The 19,882-nt window shown below is 42.3% G+C and overlaps 1 protein-coding gene across 1 annotated transcript in view; it reads right to left on the reverse strand.

The window, feature by feature from the left end:
* Positions 1-5,682: 5,682 nt before the first annotated feature.
* traf4a (tnf receptor-associated factor 4a) overlaps positions 5,683-19,882 on the reverse strand; it is a 35,403-nt gene continuing 21,203 nt past the window's right edge. Inside the window, exons 2-7 of the mRNA XM_085370810.1 lie at positions 15,911-15,962; positions 10,732-10,836; positions 10,477-10,638; positions 8,166-8,327; positions 7,043-7,198; positions 5,683-6,465 (exon numbers count right to left, since the gene is read on the reverse strand). Of these exons, the coding sequence (XP_085226936.1) occupies positions 5,833-6,465; positions 7,043-7,198; positions 8,166-8,327; positions 10,477-10,638; positions 10,732-10,836; positions 15,911-15,962 (1,270 nt within the window). The 3' untranslated portion in view covers positions 5,683-5,832. The remainder of the gene's footprint in view (positions 6,466-7,042; positions 7,199-8,165; positions 8,328-10,476; positions 10,639-10,731; positions 10,837-15,910; positions 15,963-19,882) is intronic.

A 19,882-nucleotide genomic window follows, 5' to 3' on the forward strand; every position in this document is an offset into this window, starting at 1 on the left:
ACCATCTCACTCTTGTACCACCCCGGTTCAGTTCCTGCTCTGTGAGCCACGATTGTTTAACTCCAGTACGAGGCACGACAGCATGGCACCGCTTCATAAACCACAGCTTCTCTTTGATGTGTGTTTTTTTTAATGGGCGAGGAAAGCCTCCATGGGTTGGGCTCCTCTCCGCCTTCACCACAACCTCCTTCTTTAACCCAGATGGGATCTGATTTTTAGCTTGAGTTTACTAAAGTATAGGTGAGCTCAACAAACAGGAATGATACTGGTTTATATGAAAACGTGACTGTGCGTTTAAATCGTTAACCAATGGGAGCTGAGGGTCAAAATGTGCAAAGCCAAAGGGCAGCATTGTACATCAAACTGCACGTGAGTCTGTGCTTCATGGGAAACATGGAGCCTGCTAACATGTAATTAGCTGTTACTATTTTGATTCTGCATCGCCCTGAAGCGGCACAGTGTTGTTGGTTGTGTGTCTTTTGCCAGGAAAGTATGAGGCTGTCATATGGTTTTTCAGCCTCATAGTGTTCTGCCTTTCTTTATTATTGAAGAGAGGACCCTTTTCCTTAAATGAATGACTTCTATGACTTGTGAAAAAAAACAATCCTGAATGAAAGGTAAGCCTTCTTAGGAAGTGTTTTTTAAGATTATTGGCAATTTCCTCAAAAAGCAAAGAAGCAAAGGGAACAGTCATGCGGTGCTCCTTAAACAGATGTTGTTTTCATTCTTAAATGAAAAAATAAAAAATATGGGACTCCGATAGTTGATATGATGGGTTTTTAAAAGACTTTGGCCAACTCCTGTACAGTAAGTGGAAAGCAGGACTGTCCTCCTTAGGGACCTCTCAGTGACTTTGAGGATAAAAGCTCATTTTCCTCTTCCCTAAATCCTGCTGCACTGAACATTATCCAAACTGCAAGCTAATGCAAACTCCTGGCAGAACTTCAAAGCAGGGAGGGCTGGTGTCTGTCTCACTTCCTTTGCCCCTTTTCCTCCCCTGCCCTACCCCCTCCAACTCCAGCAGAGTAACAGCAGACTTAAAGAAAGACACAACTGAAATCAAACTGATCCCTGACCTAGAATTGAGGAAGTGACTCTGTTTGTATAGGAGGTCAGTCATGTTTGCTCTAAAAATACAACTGCACTTGAAGGACAGAAAACCTGAGGTGGATTAATCGAGTCCAACAAAAAAAAAAATTGTTGTGGTTTTGAATATTAATGAGTTTAAAAAAAACAGACAGAAGGCAAGTTTGCTAAATGTGAATGTTGAGATGAACTTTATAGCTTTTTAGTATCATTAAGTTTTAATGGTGATAATATATTTCATCAATAATTCAGAGGCATTTTAAGTATGAGTGTATTTTAAATGCAAACAGTATAAATCTTCTTCAGTCCAAAATCACATTAAACTAGAAAGGCATTCAGAGGGTGCAGCACTCCACCAAGGTCAGTGCAGTTAATATTTTAAATAAAGTTTAATGGTTTAATGGTTTAGCCTAGTCTCCATCTCTCCAAGAAGCTTTACGACATCCAGCCTAGTAGTTGCTATATAGACAGAAAAACAGACAAACCAACATCGTTGAAACAGCCCAGGGCTTTATCCCAAAATTACTTTAATAACCAAGAAAATGATCTAGAGAGTTTGCCAAGATTTTCCTCCTTGGCAGTGCTCCACATCTCCACCAAGATTCATGAACTTCAGCCAGTTCATTTTTCCATAATATTGCTGACAGACTGATAAATAGTACTTAAAAATTACCCCTGTTGTGGCTACTGAACAGAAACACACAATTTCATTATCAAATCATAGATGCTTTCATTACTTGTTACAAAAAACGGTCATCTCAAGTCACTAATCACAGATATATTAAGAACTTGATTCAGATTGGTTAGATGGCTTCCTTTAATGAATTGGAATAAAAGTAGTTCAGTGGCTTCCATAATACTGGGATGTACCACATTATACTGCTATTTTTGGGCCCAGAGAGCATGCTCAGCATCATTCTTAATAGTCGAGTCCATAAAGAGCATGGACTAGTTGGCTGACTTCCTGTTGGCTCCACATAAACACAAACAGCACTTAAATAAAATAATCAGTGACTCTTTGTTTCCAGATGATTTTGAACCCCATGGATCAAATTAAAAAGGTTGCTGATCCTAGAATATTTAATATTGTTGATGATCTGGATCTGGAGCTCCAGTCACACAGGCATAGAGACTAGTTGGCAACCACTTGGCAAACACCTGTCGCTAGGGGAAAATATATAGTCCCAGACTGATTGTTGGGTGTTTCTGGTTAGCAGACAAGTTAATCTTCCATGCAAAATAGGAGACCACAGCAATCTGCTAGTGACAAAAACAATCACAAGGAGGAAGCACGTTCTATGGGACTGATTTTACCTGGTAACTACTCGCCAGCCAGTCAGGGAATACACATTTTTAACTGGATACTACCAGGTTTTTCTGACCAATTTCTAGGCCTGTGTGAGTAAGGTCTAAATATATAAAATGCGCATCACTGACTTTTGTCAGGGCACTGTCACTGACTGACAGTTTGTAAAGATGTGGGAGGGTGCTAGGTCACATTTGCAAACATACCAGTATACATGATGTCTGATGATTTAATTTAGTGGACAAATGTGATCAAAAGATAAAACAAAACAATTATAATATATGGTATTTTATTTCAGTTAAGAAATTGACAAGCACTCATCAGTCAACATATTAAAACATTTGTACCACGTGTGCAAACTCACACGACGGCTCCTTAAAATAAATACTTTTAAGAGGAAATAATACAGACAGAATATGTAAGGCTCAAACCACACGGACGAACAAATTCTCCAAATGTCCAAGAGACGAAAGGGTCTGAAAGTTCCCAAAGTCACCCCGACTCTCCAATGAAAGGTGTTTGTATAAAACAGCTAGGTACTTTTAAAAATACAGAATCTTACAAAAAGTTTTATTTTTTCACTTCTTTAAATCACTGGAAAATATCAGCTGGTATTATGACAAGAAATCAGGAAATTTTTCCATGTATAATCATAAAAAGACAGAATGTGCTTCTGCATTTTTACATTAGTATTCACATACATCGTGAGTGAACTGCATCGAGAAAGTCCTCCACACCTCGGATGGTGCTGTGATGGAGAGTGGCGTTTAGCGCAGGGCCGCTCCCCATTGTTGCATTATGCATCGATCTTGCTATCTTTTCAAAATAGCTGCAGTATACCCTCAACGCCCAGGCTACGTAAAACACACTTCACAGCCAAGTGTTCATTGTCTTTATAGGTTATATTAAAAACAGTGTTCACATTTCTGTATATAAAAACAAACCAAAAAAAGTAAAAAACAATATTCTTTTCGACAATTTGTCATCTTTCCAATGGTCCAAAAGAAAGAACAGCCATCAACAGGAGAGGATTTTACAAGTTACAGTACAAAAATGTGATCCCGGTGATAGCACATGAAGCATGCACGTGTTTATGTCGCCCTGCTCAGCCCTAAAACCCTCATGCGAAGACATACTGTATAAAAAGGCCACATGGCTTTTCCTTCTTTTTTTAAATGCACAGGTACTCCGACAGCTGACCTCTTTGCTCTACTCATCCGAAGACCAACAGAAGGTGAGTTTGTTTTTATCTTATTTGGGACTCCACTGTAGATATGAAGCCTCTAAGGGTCAGTACGAGTGTTTGTTTGGTTGAAGCTACTCACACCGGGGAGGGGTCAAACTAGCTAAAAATACAAAGTCATGGAAAGGTCCTGTGATGGGAAGAAGAGACAGACCTGTAGTTTCATTGTTGACAGGTGAAAAAACGCTTTGAGAGATTTTGAAAGCAAACATCTCAACGCTGAAAAACCTTTGACACACCATCTTTTCTCAATGGAAAGAGAAAATCGTACAGTCGACATGACTTTGATGTCCTGAATGTCCTTTTTGGACTTTATAGTGATGAAAGGTTTGTGAAGAAGAACCATTTCATAATATATTTTTAACAGTTTTTAATAAAACAATCATTCTTAACCCGTTGCACTGGAGGCCGTGGTTGGCCTGATGAGCTTCGATGCTGTGTGGTTAGCTGATCATAATCATTTCATAACCAAATATGTCATCAGTCAAATGTTTGTATGAACAAAATCCAGAGATATTTGTCTGCTCTTGATAATCAGATCAATAGTTCTTGCTTTGCAAGAGACGATCTGACTGAACAACTGTTGCACTGAAACAACATGAGCAGGTCTGATTGGGAAGATAACGTTAATGTTTCAACGGCTTGCTGGATATTTATTGTTTCAGTGGTTTAAGTCTAGCAGTTGATAACACTCATATCTTTTGTTACAGCTGGTAGGTAGTTAGCTTATCAAGAGGAAACAAGAGGAAAAGCTGTTTGAAAGTGATGTATGAGTGGTTTACAGTTTCTGTGAGCATGCTAGGACTAGCTTGGTCCAACTTTACAGTACACCATACATACAAGACACCACATTGTCTGGCATTAAGGTGGACTTCAAAGAAGTATAATATGAGTGACTACTCCTCTGTGTTGTCTAAAGCCATCCACAACTGAGTAATCCCCACATGACTGTTGGCTACAGTTGCTTGAAGGCTAGCAGGAAGGCTAGCTGTTAGCCACGCTAAGATTATAAGCTATAGCAGCTGTATCTTTTCCAAAGAATTCATTTTCTTATTCAAGCCTAATCAAGTTGAGTAAGCTGGATTGGTAGTTCAAAAGGCTAACCTAGAAACTGTGATCCACTCATGCTTGCATTCACAACTATGGCCAATTTAAACTCACCAATTAACCTAACATGCAAGTCTTTGGACTGTGAGAGGACACCGGAGCACCTGAAGGAAAGCCATGCAGAACAGCCAGCCAGGAAGTTCAAATCCAGAACAGTCTTGAATCATTATTCCATTAAAACATGAAAATGATCAATATTTGAGCTGGAAGTTTCTCACCCGTGAACACTGACCTGTTTGTGTGTTCACAAATCTCACAAGCAGTTCTTACTGCGTATTCAGGGTTCATATATACTGTATGAGCACATGTACAAAAGGCAGTTGGGCTTGAGCTTGAGTCCTCTGCTCCCTCTTCTTTAGATCATCCCAGATAAAAATGGGACATCTCTAAAACAGCTTGTTTTTTTCCTTTTTTCCTACTCTTAGTGTAGAGGCTAATGAAGCCCTTCAGCTTTATTTTATATCTGTTCCATAATCTTTTGTATGGTAAAAACAAAAACAACAAAAGCATAACTTAAGATAAACTCTTTAGGCACTGTTTGATTTCCAAGGCTTTCAGTTGTAGACTGTGATTAAAGGTCAACAAACGGAAATTGAAAAAAAAAAAAATTAATAATAAAAGAAACAACAGAGATTGATGGCTCTGCAGACGAAACACTTTCTCCTCTCTGATATATCAAGGTCCTCCAAGTCCACTTGCACAGCCAGACAGACTCACTACAAGCTCTGTGGTGGAGAAGTTATAAGGGCAGAAAGTGTCTAAAGCAGGTGTCCCCAATCCCAGTCCACGAGGGCCGGTGTCCCTGCAGGTTTTAGATGTGTCCTTGATCCATCACAGCTGATTTAAATGGATAAACTACCTTCTCAGCATGTCTTGAAATTCTCCAGAGGCCTGGTAAAGAACTAATCATGTGATTCAGGTGTGTTGACCCAGGGTGAGATCTAAAACCTGCAGGGACACCGGCCCTCGTGGATTGGGATTGGGGACCCCTGGTCTAAAGGGTAAGTCTGTATAAGTTCTCAAGGTTAAGTTTCAGTTCCAGTCTTTAACGAATCTTTCTCCTTCATAAACAGAAAACAAAGTTTGCATCTCAACCCATTATCTTCTGGGGAATCTCTATAGAAGCCTTGATGAAGATGCAGTTGTCCCGGACGTAGTTCCTCTTCTTGATCTCCTCGTGCGAGATGAACTTGGGGTAACCGAAGCCCAGCGTGCTCTCGTCCAGCGAGTTACGGCTGCTGCAGGGCTTCTGGAAGTTCTTCCAGTTAGGGTCGGGGTTGAAGGTCTCCGTGATGTGCTGGGGTTTTGAAAGCGATGGGTCGCTCTGGTCCAGAATGGAAAACGTCACCTTGTAGGAGAAGGGCCACTCCAGCAGGTTGTCATATTCTCCGGGCAGCACGCGGATATAGACAGAGAGGTGAGAGCCCTCACCACTCCCATTACCATTGAGGAAGGCTGACACCTGCAGCTTGTAGCCATAGCGGTGAGTGTAGAAGGGCGGGCTGAAGAACTCATGGTTACTTCTGAGTTTGGCCTCCTGGAGTTTCCGTGAGTAGTCACTGAGTTTCCAGATGAGTACGCCATCGTGGCTTACAGACAACTCCTCCATCTCCCTCCGCAGCTCCAGGATCTCCTGCCGCTGACGACCCACCAGGTTACACATCATGGTCAGGTGGGACTTAGTGGTGTCTTCCAGGTGACGACCAATAGCCAGTTTGGGGCACTGCAGAGAACGGGGAATCTGATTATAAAAACAAAAATTGGCTTCCCATCAGTGTAAAAGAATGCTTTTGCGCTAATCTTAGTTATTTATAGTATTTCTCCCAGGTTTTATACAGTATGGGACACTTAAAACTTCCTGTGTATCAATTAATAATAAAACAAACAGTAATATGATGAAGATGAGCATGCTCAGACTGCAAAGTGAATCTGCACTCTGCTTTTGTGTTTGTACTTTCCATCAGGCCATCTTTAAATAGAACAAGTCAAGCTCTCCAGATGCTTTTTAAGTCTTAACAGAACACCAAGCCGGAGTTTGGTGCTCATAAGTCACTCTTCCTCGAGCATATCCACATTTCTCCAGATTGATGTGGGTTTTATAAATAGACAGAAATGCACTGTCAGAGTGTAGAAGTGTTGATCTCATTAAAATAGACCCTACAGCCACAGCAGTGCATGTCTGAGAAGAAGAAAGGCAATACTTTGGACACATTTACCAAGGACCAGAAGTTTCCTTCTTGGACAACAAAGGCAAAACATTTGACAAGTCATCTCTTAAGGTCAAATGATGCAGGTCTTACCCTGTGTTTGCACCCGGCATCTTTAAAGGGGCAGAGAACGAGGGCGCTACCGCAGTTATCCTTCATATGGTTAGCCAGGTCCTCTCGGGCAATGTTGGGTGTGCCGCATTGGTTTGGGCACTGGACAGGAAAGCGAGGGCAGTGGTACTGATGGTTCTGCAGAGGACAGACAGCATGACCAGTAAGAACACAGACTGCACACCAAGGCTCAGATTAATAGCTGTACAGGGGAAAAGAAGCCCTTGAAAGTACCCCCCAAAACTTGGGTTTAAAAATGAGGCTACAGAGATAAAAAGCATAAAATAATTTTTATTTTAGCTTCAAAGAAAAGAAATGAAACTATTTGTTATAGTAAATACGTTATGGTTTTAGATCCATGGCTGAATAAACCAAGGAAGGCAGTGGATCTGGTTAATTGTGATTAACATTTTTATACATTTTCATCCATTTTATAAATGTCGGCTGATCATTTCATAAACTGATTTCATTAAAACCAGTCTATAAAATGTCTTCCATATCTTCATGTGACGTATTATATTGCATATTATTGTAAATTAGTGTATGTTGTCATGGTAAAATCAGCAGCTGTTTGAGATACCCCATTATAGACTAGATGGCGACATGAGGAAGCAAGATAACACCTATCTTTGTAAACCAATTAAATGAGCAATACTGAGAAAAGCTCTGAATATCACGTGACAACGGAAAAAGCTCTTCAACACTAGTGTGTGCTATGACCAAGATTGGATTATTACATCTTGGCCTGTCACGTGGGGGGAGGGTGACACTGACTGCTCTGCCTCTGGCCAGATGTGTGCAGCAGGAGGTGCCTTCCCCATAACAAAAACCCAGAAAGAAAAAACAGCAGCTTCACACTAAAAATCCAGCTGCCACAAGACAGAGACACCATAAATGGAAACATCCTTCAGCTACAGCAGGTTTTCTCTTTGCCATCGGGCCCCAATAGGCTGAATTACAGACAGAAGATAAAATGTGTCTCTGCACTTCATCTTGCCAAACATAATTATTTCACTAATAAAAAATAAATACATTTAAAAAAGAAATTAAGGAGCCTTTTAGGAAAAATCACAGCATCTGGTCATAAACTTAATGTGAAACAGACCTGGATTGTGTCGAAGACGAACTCCTTGCCGCAGTACTTGCAGGGCTGCGTGCGTTTGGGGCACTCGGCCATGCTGTGTTGGGACAGCAGGCGACGCATCATCCTCGCCCCGCACTTGTTCTCGCAGTAAACGCTCTCTTGAGGACATACACCCTGGTGATTCTGGAATGAGAAAAATAAAAAATTAGATCGGGGTTATGACATAAATCTATGATTCAGACATGGAGGTGTGCATATTTGATGGTGTCTTTTATTTAAACTGCATTTTAATTAACAAAATAATGCCTGTTAAAATTGGGTTATACTGAATGTTATTGCAGCAATGAACACACCTGGATCCATGAATAGTAACGAATCATGGGGATCTAACTGGATCTTAATCTAATAACAAAATGTTCACCAATTATATCTAATGGTGTCCAGCACAGAAAGCAAAACCTTTTTTTACCCATTTTATATTGCTAGATTTGTGAGGCAATTTAGTTCCATGTATTACCACTACTTTTCCAGTAGCCACGGGAACTGAACTGAATTAATTTAATAAAAATAAAAACTGTATATTTAGTTTTAAAAAATGACCTAAATAAAACAGTCTTCCATTCAAACATTTTTTTAAAATTCAAATTAAAGTGTTTCTGCCACTGAACATTTGTTTTGGCATTTTGCCAACTTTCAAAACTTAAAATTTCACATTACACATGTCAGAATTTTGACTTTTTCCAAATTTATGCATCATGAAATTTCAACTCATTCAGAAATAACTCCTCATTTTCAGATAATAACCTAAAATTATAAGATAGAATATAATATAATAATGAATTGCATTTATATAGCACTTTTCGGGGCCCTCAAAGTGCTGTACAATTCCACTATTCATTCACTCTCACATTCACACACTGGTGGAGGCAAGCTACAGTTGTAGCCACAGCTGCCCTGGGGCAGACTGACAGAAGCGAGGCTGCCATATCGCCCCTCTGGCCATCACCAGTAGGCGGTGGGTGAAGTGTCTTGCCCAAGGACACAACGACAGAGACTGTCCGAGCCGGGGCTCGAACCGGCAACCTTCCCGTTACAAGACAAACTGCTAACTCTTTGAGCCACGATTGCCCTAATAACGCCTTTATTGTCACTATACAGTTGTACAATGAGATACAGAGCATCTCCTACTCAGTGCAAACATGCCTGTTAGCACTGCAGCACTATATACATATGGAGAGTATTAACAGAGAAAAAATATATAAAATGTACAAATATACAAAATTATAAGATGATAACTCTTAAGTGTTATTATCAACTTTAAGTGGTAGGAACAAGCTTTCGCTTCTAATGTGGATAAACTCATTAAATTGTTAAAAATACTGTTTAAAATTAACACCACATTGTAGGGAATTGTTAGCTTAAATGCACGGCTAACAGTTGTTAGCTAAGAGAAACAAAGTAACAAACTATATTTAATTTACTGTACAAAAACCTAAAATAGCTATCTATAAATATAAACTTATTGTTTAACTTAAATATATAGATAACAGTTGCTAGCTAATAACTACACTACAGTAGAGACAAACAATTTAAGCTGTTAGCTAAACTGTAGCTGTAAAATACCTATGAAATGGAATAGCTTCAAAAAGCTAACAAATAGAATTATAGATAAATAAGTCATATTTAATAAATGACAAGTTGAATGCAGTTGCTAAGAGTAAATGGCAACCTCGAGCTAACATTAAACAATGTGAGAAACAGTGTTAATGAAGGAGTCTTGAGTCCAAGGCTGCAAGGGTAAGATATTTAGTTATTTTATAAGTATAACCAACTTTGTAGAAACTTTAACAACCTATTTTTTTTGTCTTGTGAATAAATGAATTTTCTGAGTACTGCTGTTAATCTCAGCAGCTTAAAGGCACATCCATATAAATGCTTACATTAGATATTAGGATTATTGGTAAAGGTCAAAAGTATATTAATGTTCCTGTAATATTGGGCAAAGGGGAAAGCAGAGTAAACAGAGGAGGGGCAGGCTGGCAGTAATGACAGAGGTGCTAGTGAGAAGCCTGAATTACTTCAGCTGTGGAAAACACTTTCAGCATGAAAGACACGGTTATATATTCTTTCTTTCTGCCAACACACGTGTTATTTCAAAATAGACCTAGACTCTCCGAGGGCTCTGACACGTGCATTCACTTTTCCTGCTGCTTTCAACAAAAACACCTTTCATATAACCATGGAAATCATGTGCTGTCACATGAAGTTGTTTACAATGAGAGAGAAACCATAATAAAAATGATTTTTTTAAAAAAAGGTGTGAAGTGCTTACCTCATAGGCTTCGCCGGTGAACTCGCTGCCACAAAACTCACACTTGACCTTGCGCTTGGGGCAGTCGTGCTGCAGGTGGTCGGGCAAGTCGCGGCGCGTCAGCTTGACTGAGCAGCGATTGGGGCAGGGTATCACATTGAAGGCGCAGGTGGAGAAGTGGCCCTGAGAGACACAAAACAGGTCATCAGAATCACCCCACATGCTGGGTGCAGCAGTGGAGGAAGGAGGCATGTATCAGAGGGCATGGCTTCTTACCTGCAGCTGCTTCATCTGGCCAGTCCAGCGACAGCCCTCCTCGCTGTGGATGCATCGGATGGGCAGAGCCAAGATCTGCTGCTCCAGCTCTGGGTCTGGGTAGATCTAAACAGAAAAGCAAGAGGAGGTTGGTGTAGCAGATCCCAGGATGTGTCCCCACTGGTTAAATGCATGTGGCTTTGACAAGTTTTTGCTACATTTGTAAGCTTTGTCATTACTTTGAGGGTAGGAAATATGGGATAAATGAGACACTGGTTAAGTGAATAATGGGAAATCATAAACCAGAATACAGACACTCAGTGGCTGCTCACAGTTACACACACTGGAGATTTATATTGCAAAAAGGGTAAATGCAGCCCTCATCAGACTGCAGCACAGTGACTCAAGCCAAGCACTGCAGTGATAATGAGTAAGTCTGTCGTTTTATGGGACCTCTGAAAGAGTCAGAGAGGGGAGAAAAGAGGAAAAGATTTATTTATTCTTGGTCACAGAGCGATAGGGATGAGTCAGTTTTCTGCCCAAACACCCCAAATCCTTCCCTACAGTACGCTGTCCAGAGGATTTACGGCTCTTTCGCTGCATCTCCATCCCTTGTGCTGTCACACGAAGCACGGGCAGAGCACTGATCAAACAAGAAAAGCCACTTCCTCAAAATGTCACAACAGCCCTCCGAACAAATAACGGCTCCCAGAAAGTGCCCGACTGCGCTCACGTGTCTCTGCCATCGCCAGCAAGTTAAAAATTCATTTGGAAAACGATCTGCAAGGAAACCCTCGTCGTCTCTCTCATTGTTTGCAGCAGCTTTGTTAGGAGATAGACGCCTTTTCAAGTGTTTTAAAGTACATCTCTGAAGTGAAATGACATCCACAGAAAGCGACTCCATTTACACTGAAGGAGCGGTTGAGATTTCAGTGCCATAATCACATTCTCTGAGAAGAAACAAAGAGCAGAAAAAAAGTCCTCTAAAGCACACTGAAACACTCTCTCATTGTTACAGTCTTGGAATTTGCAGGAGGACGGCAATAATGACCTTTTAATAAGTTAGTCGCAGGCAGATCGGGGGGGTTAATCTCTTTGGAGCTCCAAGTTGGGGGTTTATTCTGTCTGCTGCAGCAATTGTTGGCCGTGCACTGCTGCTACAGCAGAAACAGTGCAATCCTTTAATGACTGCAACACTGTTGTTCTGTGGGAGCGAGGTTGTGTTTGTGCACGTTTTCGAAGGACAGTGTTCAGCGAGCGTTACAACAACCCTGACAGGGACCACCAGGATGGGGTAATTTACAGGCGACTGGGAGCCTTGGCAAATAACAGCGTCTGACAGGTGTGCCATGAGCACATCCTTCCCGTGGGGAGTCCCTGCTATTACAGGCGCCTTCATCGCTCTGAGCACAGCATGCAGACCTGCACTGCTGCCCCGCTGAGCCTGCTGCAGCTCGAGGTTAAACCCTGATAATTTCCTTTGTTTTTTAATGAGTTTTAAGGTCACAAAAATCACCTTATTCCTCCCCGCCTGACGGTATCAGCTTTCATTAAATCTGAACGATGATGAACTTCTATTTAGTGCAGTCATCTTTTTCTTTTTCCAGTGGCTTTGAATAAATGAGCTTTGTGCACATAGAACAAGATCATAAAGAGTAAAGTTAACAAACTGCATGGGAGACTTATCAACTGAAGCCTAACGCTGCACTGAAAAGGAGATGATCCTTTCCTGCCCCTTATCCTTGTCTTCCAGTCTCTCATTTTGCAGTGGGGGTGTGGGTGTGTGAGAGCCAGCCGCCGACTCTGAATACAGTTAGTCATTATCTTTTCCCCCTGAGCACAATCTGATTAACTGCATTTATTGTTCAGCTGAAATTTCTTCTGGACATAAAGAGATGTATTAAAAGAGGCGAGGGTGGGGTGGTACTAGTTTTAATAGATTTTCCACTGACTCTGACTCTCAGTTAAAACAAGGATCTGTAAACTTACTTTCAAAAATTCAGCTTTTATCACACCATTATAAAGTCAAAGCCATCACCCTAAAGCAGTTTTTCTGATAATTTGCATTTACATCCGGATTCATGACTCCATCTTTATCTAATCTTTGTACTCGTTAGACATCTGATTTGCATTCGTTCCTAGTCAGGCCAGTGTAGCCCAGTTTATTTACATCCTGAAGCAGATGAATGCAAACAAAACAAAAATGCTACAAAGCTAGCATTTTAATTATTCTAGCATCTAGTGGCATGTTGTTACATTGATCATCTCCAGTCTTATCTGTACTCTGTGTTTAGTTTAAATGCTAGCGTGCTAAATTTCTCAACCACAGGGGTGATCACAGTTAATGTACCGTATTTTCACGACCATAAGGCGCACTTAAAAGTCTTAGATTTTCTTCAAAAAGTACGGCGCGCCCTATAGCGCAGTGCGCCCTGTGTGTTGTAAGGAGGACGTAGTAGAGAACACCATGAGAACGCTAAAGGGTGAAGTGTGGGCGCAACCCTGAAAATGGCAACGAGACACGCTTATGAAGCACAGTTTAAACTGAAGGCCATCAGCTACGCGGAGGAACATGGAAATCGAGCAGCGGCGAGAGAATTTAAGATTAACGAATCGATGGTTCGCAAATGGAGGAAGCTGGAAAACAAGCTCCGGCAGGTCAAGAAAACGCAGCTGAGTTTCCGCGGACATAAGGCGAGGTGGCCCGAGTTGGAGGAAAGACTCGAGCGGTGGATCATCGAGCAAAGAACGAGCGGGAGAAGCGTTTCGACGGTCACCATTCGGCTAAAAGCAGTTTCACTTTCACTTTTTATGAAACGGTGCCATTTTTCCATCCGGACCAGGACTACGGTAGCACAGCAACTTCCAGCGGATTATAAGGAAAAGCTGGCCATCTTCCGCTCCTACTGCAGCAAACACATCAGCGACAAAAACATCCAGCCCAGCCACATCACAAACATGGACGAGGTCCCGCTCACTTTTGACATCCCGGTGAGTCACACTGTGGAGAAGAAGGGGACCAGCACGGTAGCGATACGCACAACAGGGCACGAAAAGTCTTCTTTTACTGTTGTGCTTGACTGCCATGCTAATGGACAGAAACTGCCGCCTATGGTGATTTTTAAGCGAAAGACTTTGCCTAAAGAGAAGTTTCCAGCAGGAATCATCATTAAGGCAAATGAAAAGGGCTGGATGGATGAGGAAATGATGAAAGAGTGGCTGAGGGAGGTGTATGTAAGGAGACCAGGAGGTTTTTTCCACGCATCACCATCGCTCTTAATCTGTGACTCTATGCGTGCCCATCTCACAGCCGATGTGAAAAAACTAATGAAACAAAGGAACTGTGAGCTTGCTGTCATTCCGGGAGGCCTGACAAAGGAACTCCAACCGCTGGACATCGGTGTGAACCGCCCGTTCAAAGTAAGGCTGCGAGCGGCCTGGGAGCGATGGATGACCGATGGAGACCACAGTTTCACTAAGAGTGGAAGGCAGCGCCGGGCGAGTTACGCCACAATTTGCGAATGGATTGTAGATGCTTGGGCTAACATGTCTGCTGGCACTGTTGTTCGAGCTTTCGCAAAAGCCGGCATCATTTCCGAGGAGCCGCACGGCACGGAAAGTGACTCTGACAGTGAAGAAAGTGAACCTGGCATGTTTGATGGAGATTTAGCGCAGCTGTTCAATTCAGACACAGAGGATGAGGACTTCGATGGGTTTGATTGATGATAAAAATGTGAGTACCAAACTTTGTTTTGCTCCTGCTTTATTGTTAAATATGCACACTTGTATGCTTGTGTGTTGTTGATGATGACGATTACTGGTAATAAAAATGTGAGTAAGGTACCGAACTCAGGTTTGCTCCCGCTTTATTTTTAAATACGCATACGGTACTTGTATGCGCCCTATGGTCCAGTGGGCCTTATGTGTGTGTTAAATACAGTAAGGGCACACATAACTGAGACTGCGCCTTTTAGCACAGTGCGCCTTATGGTCGTGAAAATACGGTATCTGCTTAAAATCTGGATGCTAACGTGGTAGAAATTCTGTACAAATGGTCAATTCTTTGATCTGGTGCACATCAGCTTGGTTACACAAGCATTTTAGCACACTCACGTTACCTCACGGTGAGCTGTATCATGGCTATTATCACCTTTGGCCTTGCCAAATAGAACTCTTTGAAAACTTCCAGTGTACAGACATCCATAAACAAGGCGAAACTGAGTTTAAAACATGTTCTGTTAAGTGTTTTGTTTAACTTAGGTAATGTTGTTCAGTTTGCACATGACACAAAAGTCTGAGGTTTCAAGAACATCTTTTATGCTGTCCATGTCTCAAAGCAAGTCATTCCCCATCGGCTTTTGGCAGAGGGTATTTTTGGTCGCTCCCTTATTTCCCAAATGAGGTCATCGGAGTGGATGGATCCACATCTTTTATCTGACACAGATTTTATACCAGGTGCTGCTTTTTTTTGTTTTTGTTTTTTGTTACATAACCATCCCATTTATCCAGACTTGGGACCAGCACTTGGACTACCATATGCCCCCTGAGCCTGGGTTTGTGTCTGCCCCTGGGATCGGAACCATACAAACCACTACATTATGGGGTCATTTGTTCTCAATAGACTCCCATGTTAAAATACCCCACTTCACATCAATTAAAAAAGGTTTACAACCTAGAACTAAATATATTTGACCTCTATGGATATTTTCCTCCTTCAAACCAACTAAACAGGGTCTGTTTTTTCACATACTGCAGTAGGGGGTGTAGCTGGTTTGATTGACAGAAGTGTAACCACTCAGTGTTTGCTAGGCCACAGCTGCTAATTGGAGTCAGTGAAGTGAACCACTCAGCTGTGTTTGTGCTGTTATTGCCTTTTGGAGCATTTTCAATGGAAATTATCGGGACTTGCACTTTGGTATAGCCCGTCCAAGATATATCCACTAATTAGCATTAATTAGCAACTCCAACCGCTCATCTAAAATATGCTAATTTGCCCCTCAAAAACAAACAAACAAACAAACAAACAAACAAAAAAACATGGCAGCGGACAAAACACATGTTGAGGCTTCCAAATGTGGTGGGTTTGGTTCATGTTGTTACCATGCTGATTTTTCAACTAAGGAGGGAAAAATGTGCTTTTAAAAATACTCCTGCATGTGTGGGTTTGGCTTTAGTTTGGGATTAGGAGTGTCAGTCGTACCTTGGCATAGTCTAAGGGCAGCTGATCCTCCGGACACTTGAAGACACCCTCACTGCAACAAAAAAAACAAAAACAAAAAAACAGAAACAAAGAAAAGTTTAGTATTGAATGAAAAGAAGACAGAGAAAACAAGTTTAAAAGCAGACATTTTAAAACCACACTGGCCCTTGGACAGAGCTAAAAGGCTCTTCTATAATAGTCTGAAAGAGCAGCGTTGCTCTGCCCTTAGTGCTTCTCTGTCTCTTCGCATACACTTTAAAGCTGAAAAGTTCTCTGACTGATCATGCTGCGTGACGCACTCTCATGCACAGTGATGTCAGGTCTGTGAGCTGCTGACTTTAATGACATTGGCTCTTCTGTGTTTGACCCCTCAGAGGACACGTCTGCACAGATTTATATGACTGCAGAGGACAAAACTACACTGTAGAGCTTCATCTGTTTTTCTCTAAAACATAAAGAAATGATTGTGAACCCCACTGTTTAGCTTCTTTTTCTATTTCTCTTTTTGCTCTAGTACCACAGCCGACATAACAAAGTTCTTGTTTTAACAGGCTTCAGTTTTTCTCAGTATACAAACTGAGCCTCGCCTTCATGCTCGAGGCTCATCCTCGGGACGATTTGCCGATCTGCTCCCATAACAGTGCGACGACTATTTTCTGCATTTTTCCCCTGGAGTAGTAAAACCCCAAATAAGACTTTAACACCCACTTTACTACATACCCCCTGTGCAGTTTTTGTGGCGCCACAAAAGTGCATTCAGCAGCCCGTTTAAGGTCCAAATGAGTGAGTGCCATGGCTCATTAGGGCAGCCGTCTCCCAAACTCCCAGCCCTGATGTTGTCATAAAATATTCACACTTCTAAATAATAGAGGCAGCAGCCACTAGGGGTGAGCTGCTATACAGCGCCGAGGCTCACAGCTGCACAGCAGACACTTCTACACACACAAACTTAAACAGACAAAAAATAAATAAAAAAGGAGGCAATCATGGCTCATCTCCTGAGATTTTAACCATGTTATGATCATCTGGAGCCTCCCTGTTATTTTTGAGTCACACATGTTATTGTTGAAAGTCAGGCCATTTAAAAGATGTCACCTTGTGAATCTGCTCATGATAAACATGATCACACGATCATGCTCAGGCTTCACACTGCTATAACGGTTTGTTTTCACACAGTTTTTCTACTCTTTTCTCTGTGTGTTGTCAAAAAGGGGTGACCTCCGCAAGTACACACGTGTCCCCCCACCTGCTATGTAAACCTTGTATTTGTGAAGGTCAGCCAATCAGACCAAAGCTTAAAACAGCAAATTTCTTACATATGAAAAAAGTGAAGGGGTCAGGATGAAATTATTTATGCAAAGCTACTGTAGCTGAAGCTAATATTAAAAATACAGAGCTGGAAATCACTATAACTGGTCCTAATTTCAGCAGTGATTTTGCCTAAAACTACAAAGAAAACAAAACGGCAGGAGAAATGTGTTCTGCACAAAAGCCCTGAAGCTTCATCTGACCTGTGCAGAAGCCTCTCATAACCCCGACCACGGCCACATTATGCTTAAACTAATTAAGGGACAATCGTATGCAAACAGTAAGTGTATGCCTTTTGGTGCTTTAATTTGCTTGGCAGTGTCACCTGACTGCAGCTCCCAGAGGCACAGGGACATGTGACAAGGCGGGAGTGCATGTGCACCCCCTGTCTAACCAGCTGCTGTGAAACCAGAGAGTGAGCAGCAAATGGGGGGGGGGGGCAGAGGTTAGGCCTGAGATGGAGGGAGGGTTGATGAAAAAAAAAGGGGGGAGGTTAATGCATGACGAGACAGCAGTAATTCTCTTCCATTAGGGTCACTGTGTCAGCAGGGAGCTGGAGACCAATTAACAAACCCACAACGGGCTGTAAAAGGAGGTCAATCGATTAGAGGCTTCGAGAGCCCAGTCAGCATCTCGTGTGGTGTGAAATCATTTACAGTATTCGTGGCCATCGCAGATTTAGAAAGCGCTGCCTGTCCCACAACTGTAAAGCGAGAGGAGATGGGAGGCGACAGGCTCTCCGCTCTGGACAGGGGGTGATGTAGGCGCAGGCAAGGGTGGTGGGGGTTTACAGCCCGAGGCCCCATCCAACTCGGGCCATGCATCTGACACACAGAGAGGCAGACAGGCGAAAAGAGCCTAGTCACAGACTGTCAGGATAATTCCTTCCCCGGTCACAGAGAAGCTCCCACAGCTCCCACACATTCATGTGTTCGGCCCCACGAGCGATAACGCTGCCCGACTCTCTCGGGTCGCTCTCGAATCGAACTCTCTGTCGCTCCATGACAGCACATTAGCAGTGAACAGCGGGGCTGATGTGAGACACAGCTCCGGTTCAATTCATCCATCTTCTCTGCCAAACAATTTCTTTGGCTAGCGAGAGCTTTCTAGAAGAAATGAAATATAACCCACAGATTTGGGTACAGTACAGAATACTCTGCTACAGGACTGCTTCAAGCGACATGTTTACTACAGAAAATGATTATCTGGATATTGATACAAATTCGTTTTTAAGCATTTATCTAAGAGCACAAAGAAAAGACTGGAAAACTGGTAGAAAGATCAATGGAAAGTTGAACAGGTTCTTATACAGTGCATTTCTACTCACTTGGAACACTCCAACCACTCCAGGATCAAACTACCAACCTCTAAGTTAGTAGGTAGATCAGGTCAACTGCTAAGCTATAGCCACCCTATCTAAGGTGAGATTTGAACCTGGGACTCTACATTATCCTTGTGATACATCCTGCTCAATCCAGTGAGCTAAAAAAAGCAAAAAATTGTTTTTTCTAAATGGTTGATGGTTCCAAATGTGTACAATTTTTCATTCAAACAATTTTCTCTCGTATAGTTACAAGCACTACTTTGGACAGATGTTTAATCCGACAAACAAAGCGATCTGAGGACGTCACCGTGGGCTGCGGGGAATTGTGCACTTCTACTGGACCTTGACATTTTATAGCACTTTACACAGTAAGCAATTAGCAGATCAGTAGTAAAAAACATTGCACAGGACAGCCGCAGCCTGACTAAAGCTACTATAGGGTAAACATTACTATTAAGCAAAGCCTTGAGGGTAAACTTGAACTGTGCACGTGGGAACTCGCACCCCACAAACTTCTTCTGAAACGAGTTCGTCATAAATGTGCATAACAGTCGAGATGCTGGTAAACAGCGTTTCGGGGCTGTGTCGGGGAGTCACGGGGGAGCAGCTTAAGAGCGCATAGCATGCAATTTAACACAATCACTTCATTAAAATTTGATCTCCCCCTTCTGTCCACTCAGCTGCTCTCAGGCATTCTTAATATCACCTTAAATTCACTGGTAGGCGACACAGTCACATCGTGTTAGGGGGTAGAAAACACATTCCCCCCACTGCAGGTGAAATACACCCACCCACCTACCCACCAATCAGCCCTTAAATCCCTCTTCCCTCTAATTGCCCTCTCTTTCTCTCCCCTGTCCTTAAATCTTTTCAGGCCCAGATTAAACAGTCGTTCATTCATCCAGCTGATACCACGAGGACAGCCGTCACAACATGCTTCGTCACTCTGCGCGCAACTCCTGACAGGCAGACGGTGAGGAGTACAAATCCCTCAGGTTTAATCTCACCGGTGCAGAGCGGAGTGGTGTTTTTCCAAGAGACAGCGACCGGCCTGCAGGCCACACAGAGACAACATGTTGGTGACAGTCTGCCTCAGAGTAACCTTGAAGCCTGCTCTGTATTGACTAAGAGAGAAACTCCTAAACAAACCCTTCTGTGTTTGCCATTGTGGCAGGCAAGGGCTGTCGAGACGCACAAAACAAACTAAATCAAAAGCATGAGAGCTTCGGAGAGCGCCAGTCTGTGGCACATTAACTCTCTGAGCAGACTTTTGTTATTGAGTCAGATAGCTTCGGGAGCCTTGACTGAACTGCCCACTTATCTCTAGCCGGAGCTCGCTG

This window comes from Diplotaxodon limnothrissa, linkage group LG14 (genome assembly GCF_057381915.1).
Source record: "Diplotaxodon limnothrissa isolate DT_005_m linkage group LG14, D_limnothrissa_male_GT1.1, whole genome shotgun sequence".
Lineage (NCBI taxonomy): Eukaryota > Metazoa > Chordata > Actinopteri > Cichliformes > Cichlidae > Diplotaxodon > Diplotaxodon limnothrissa.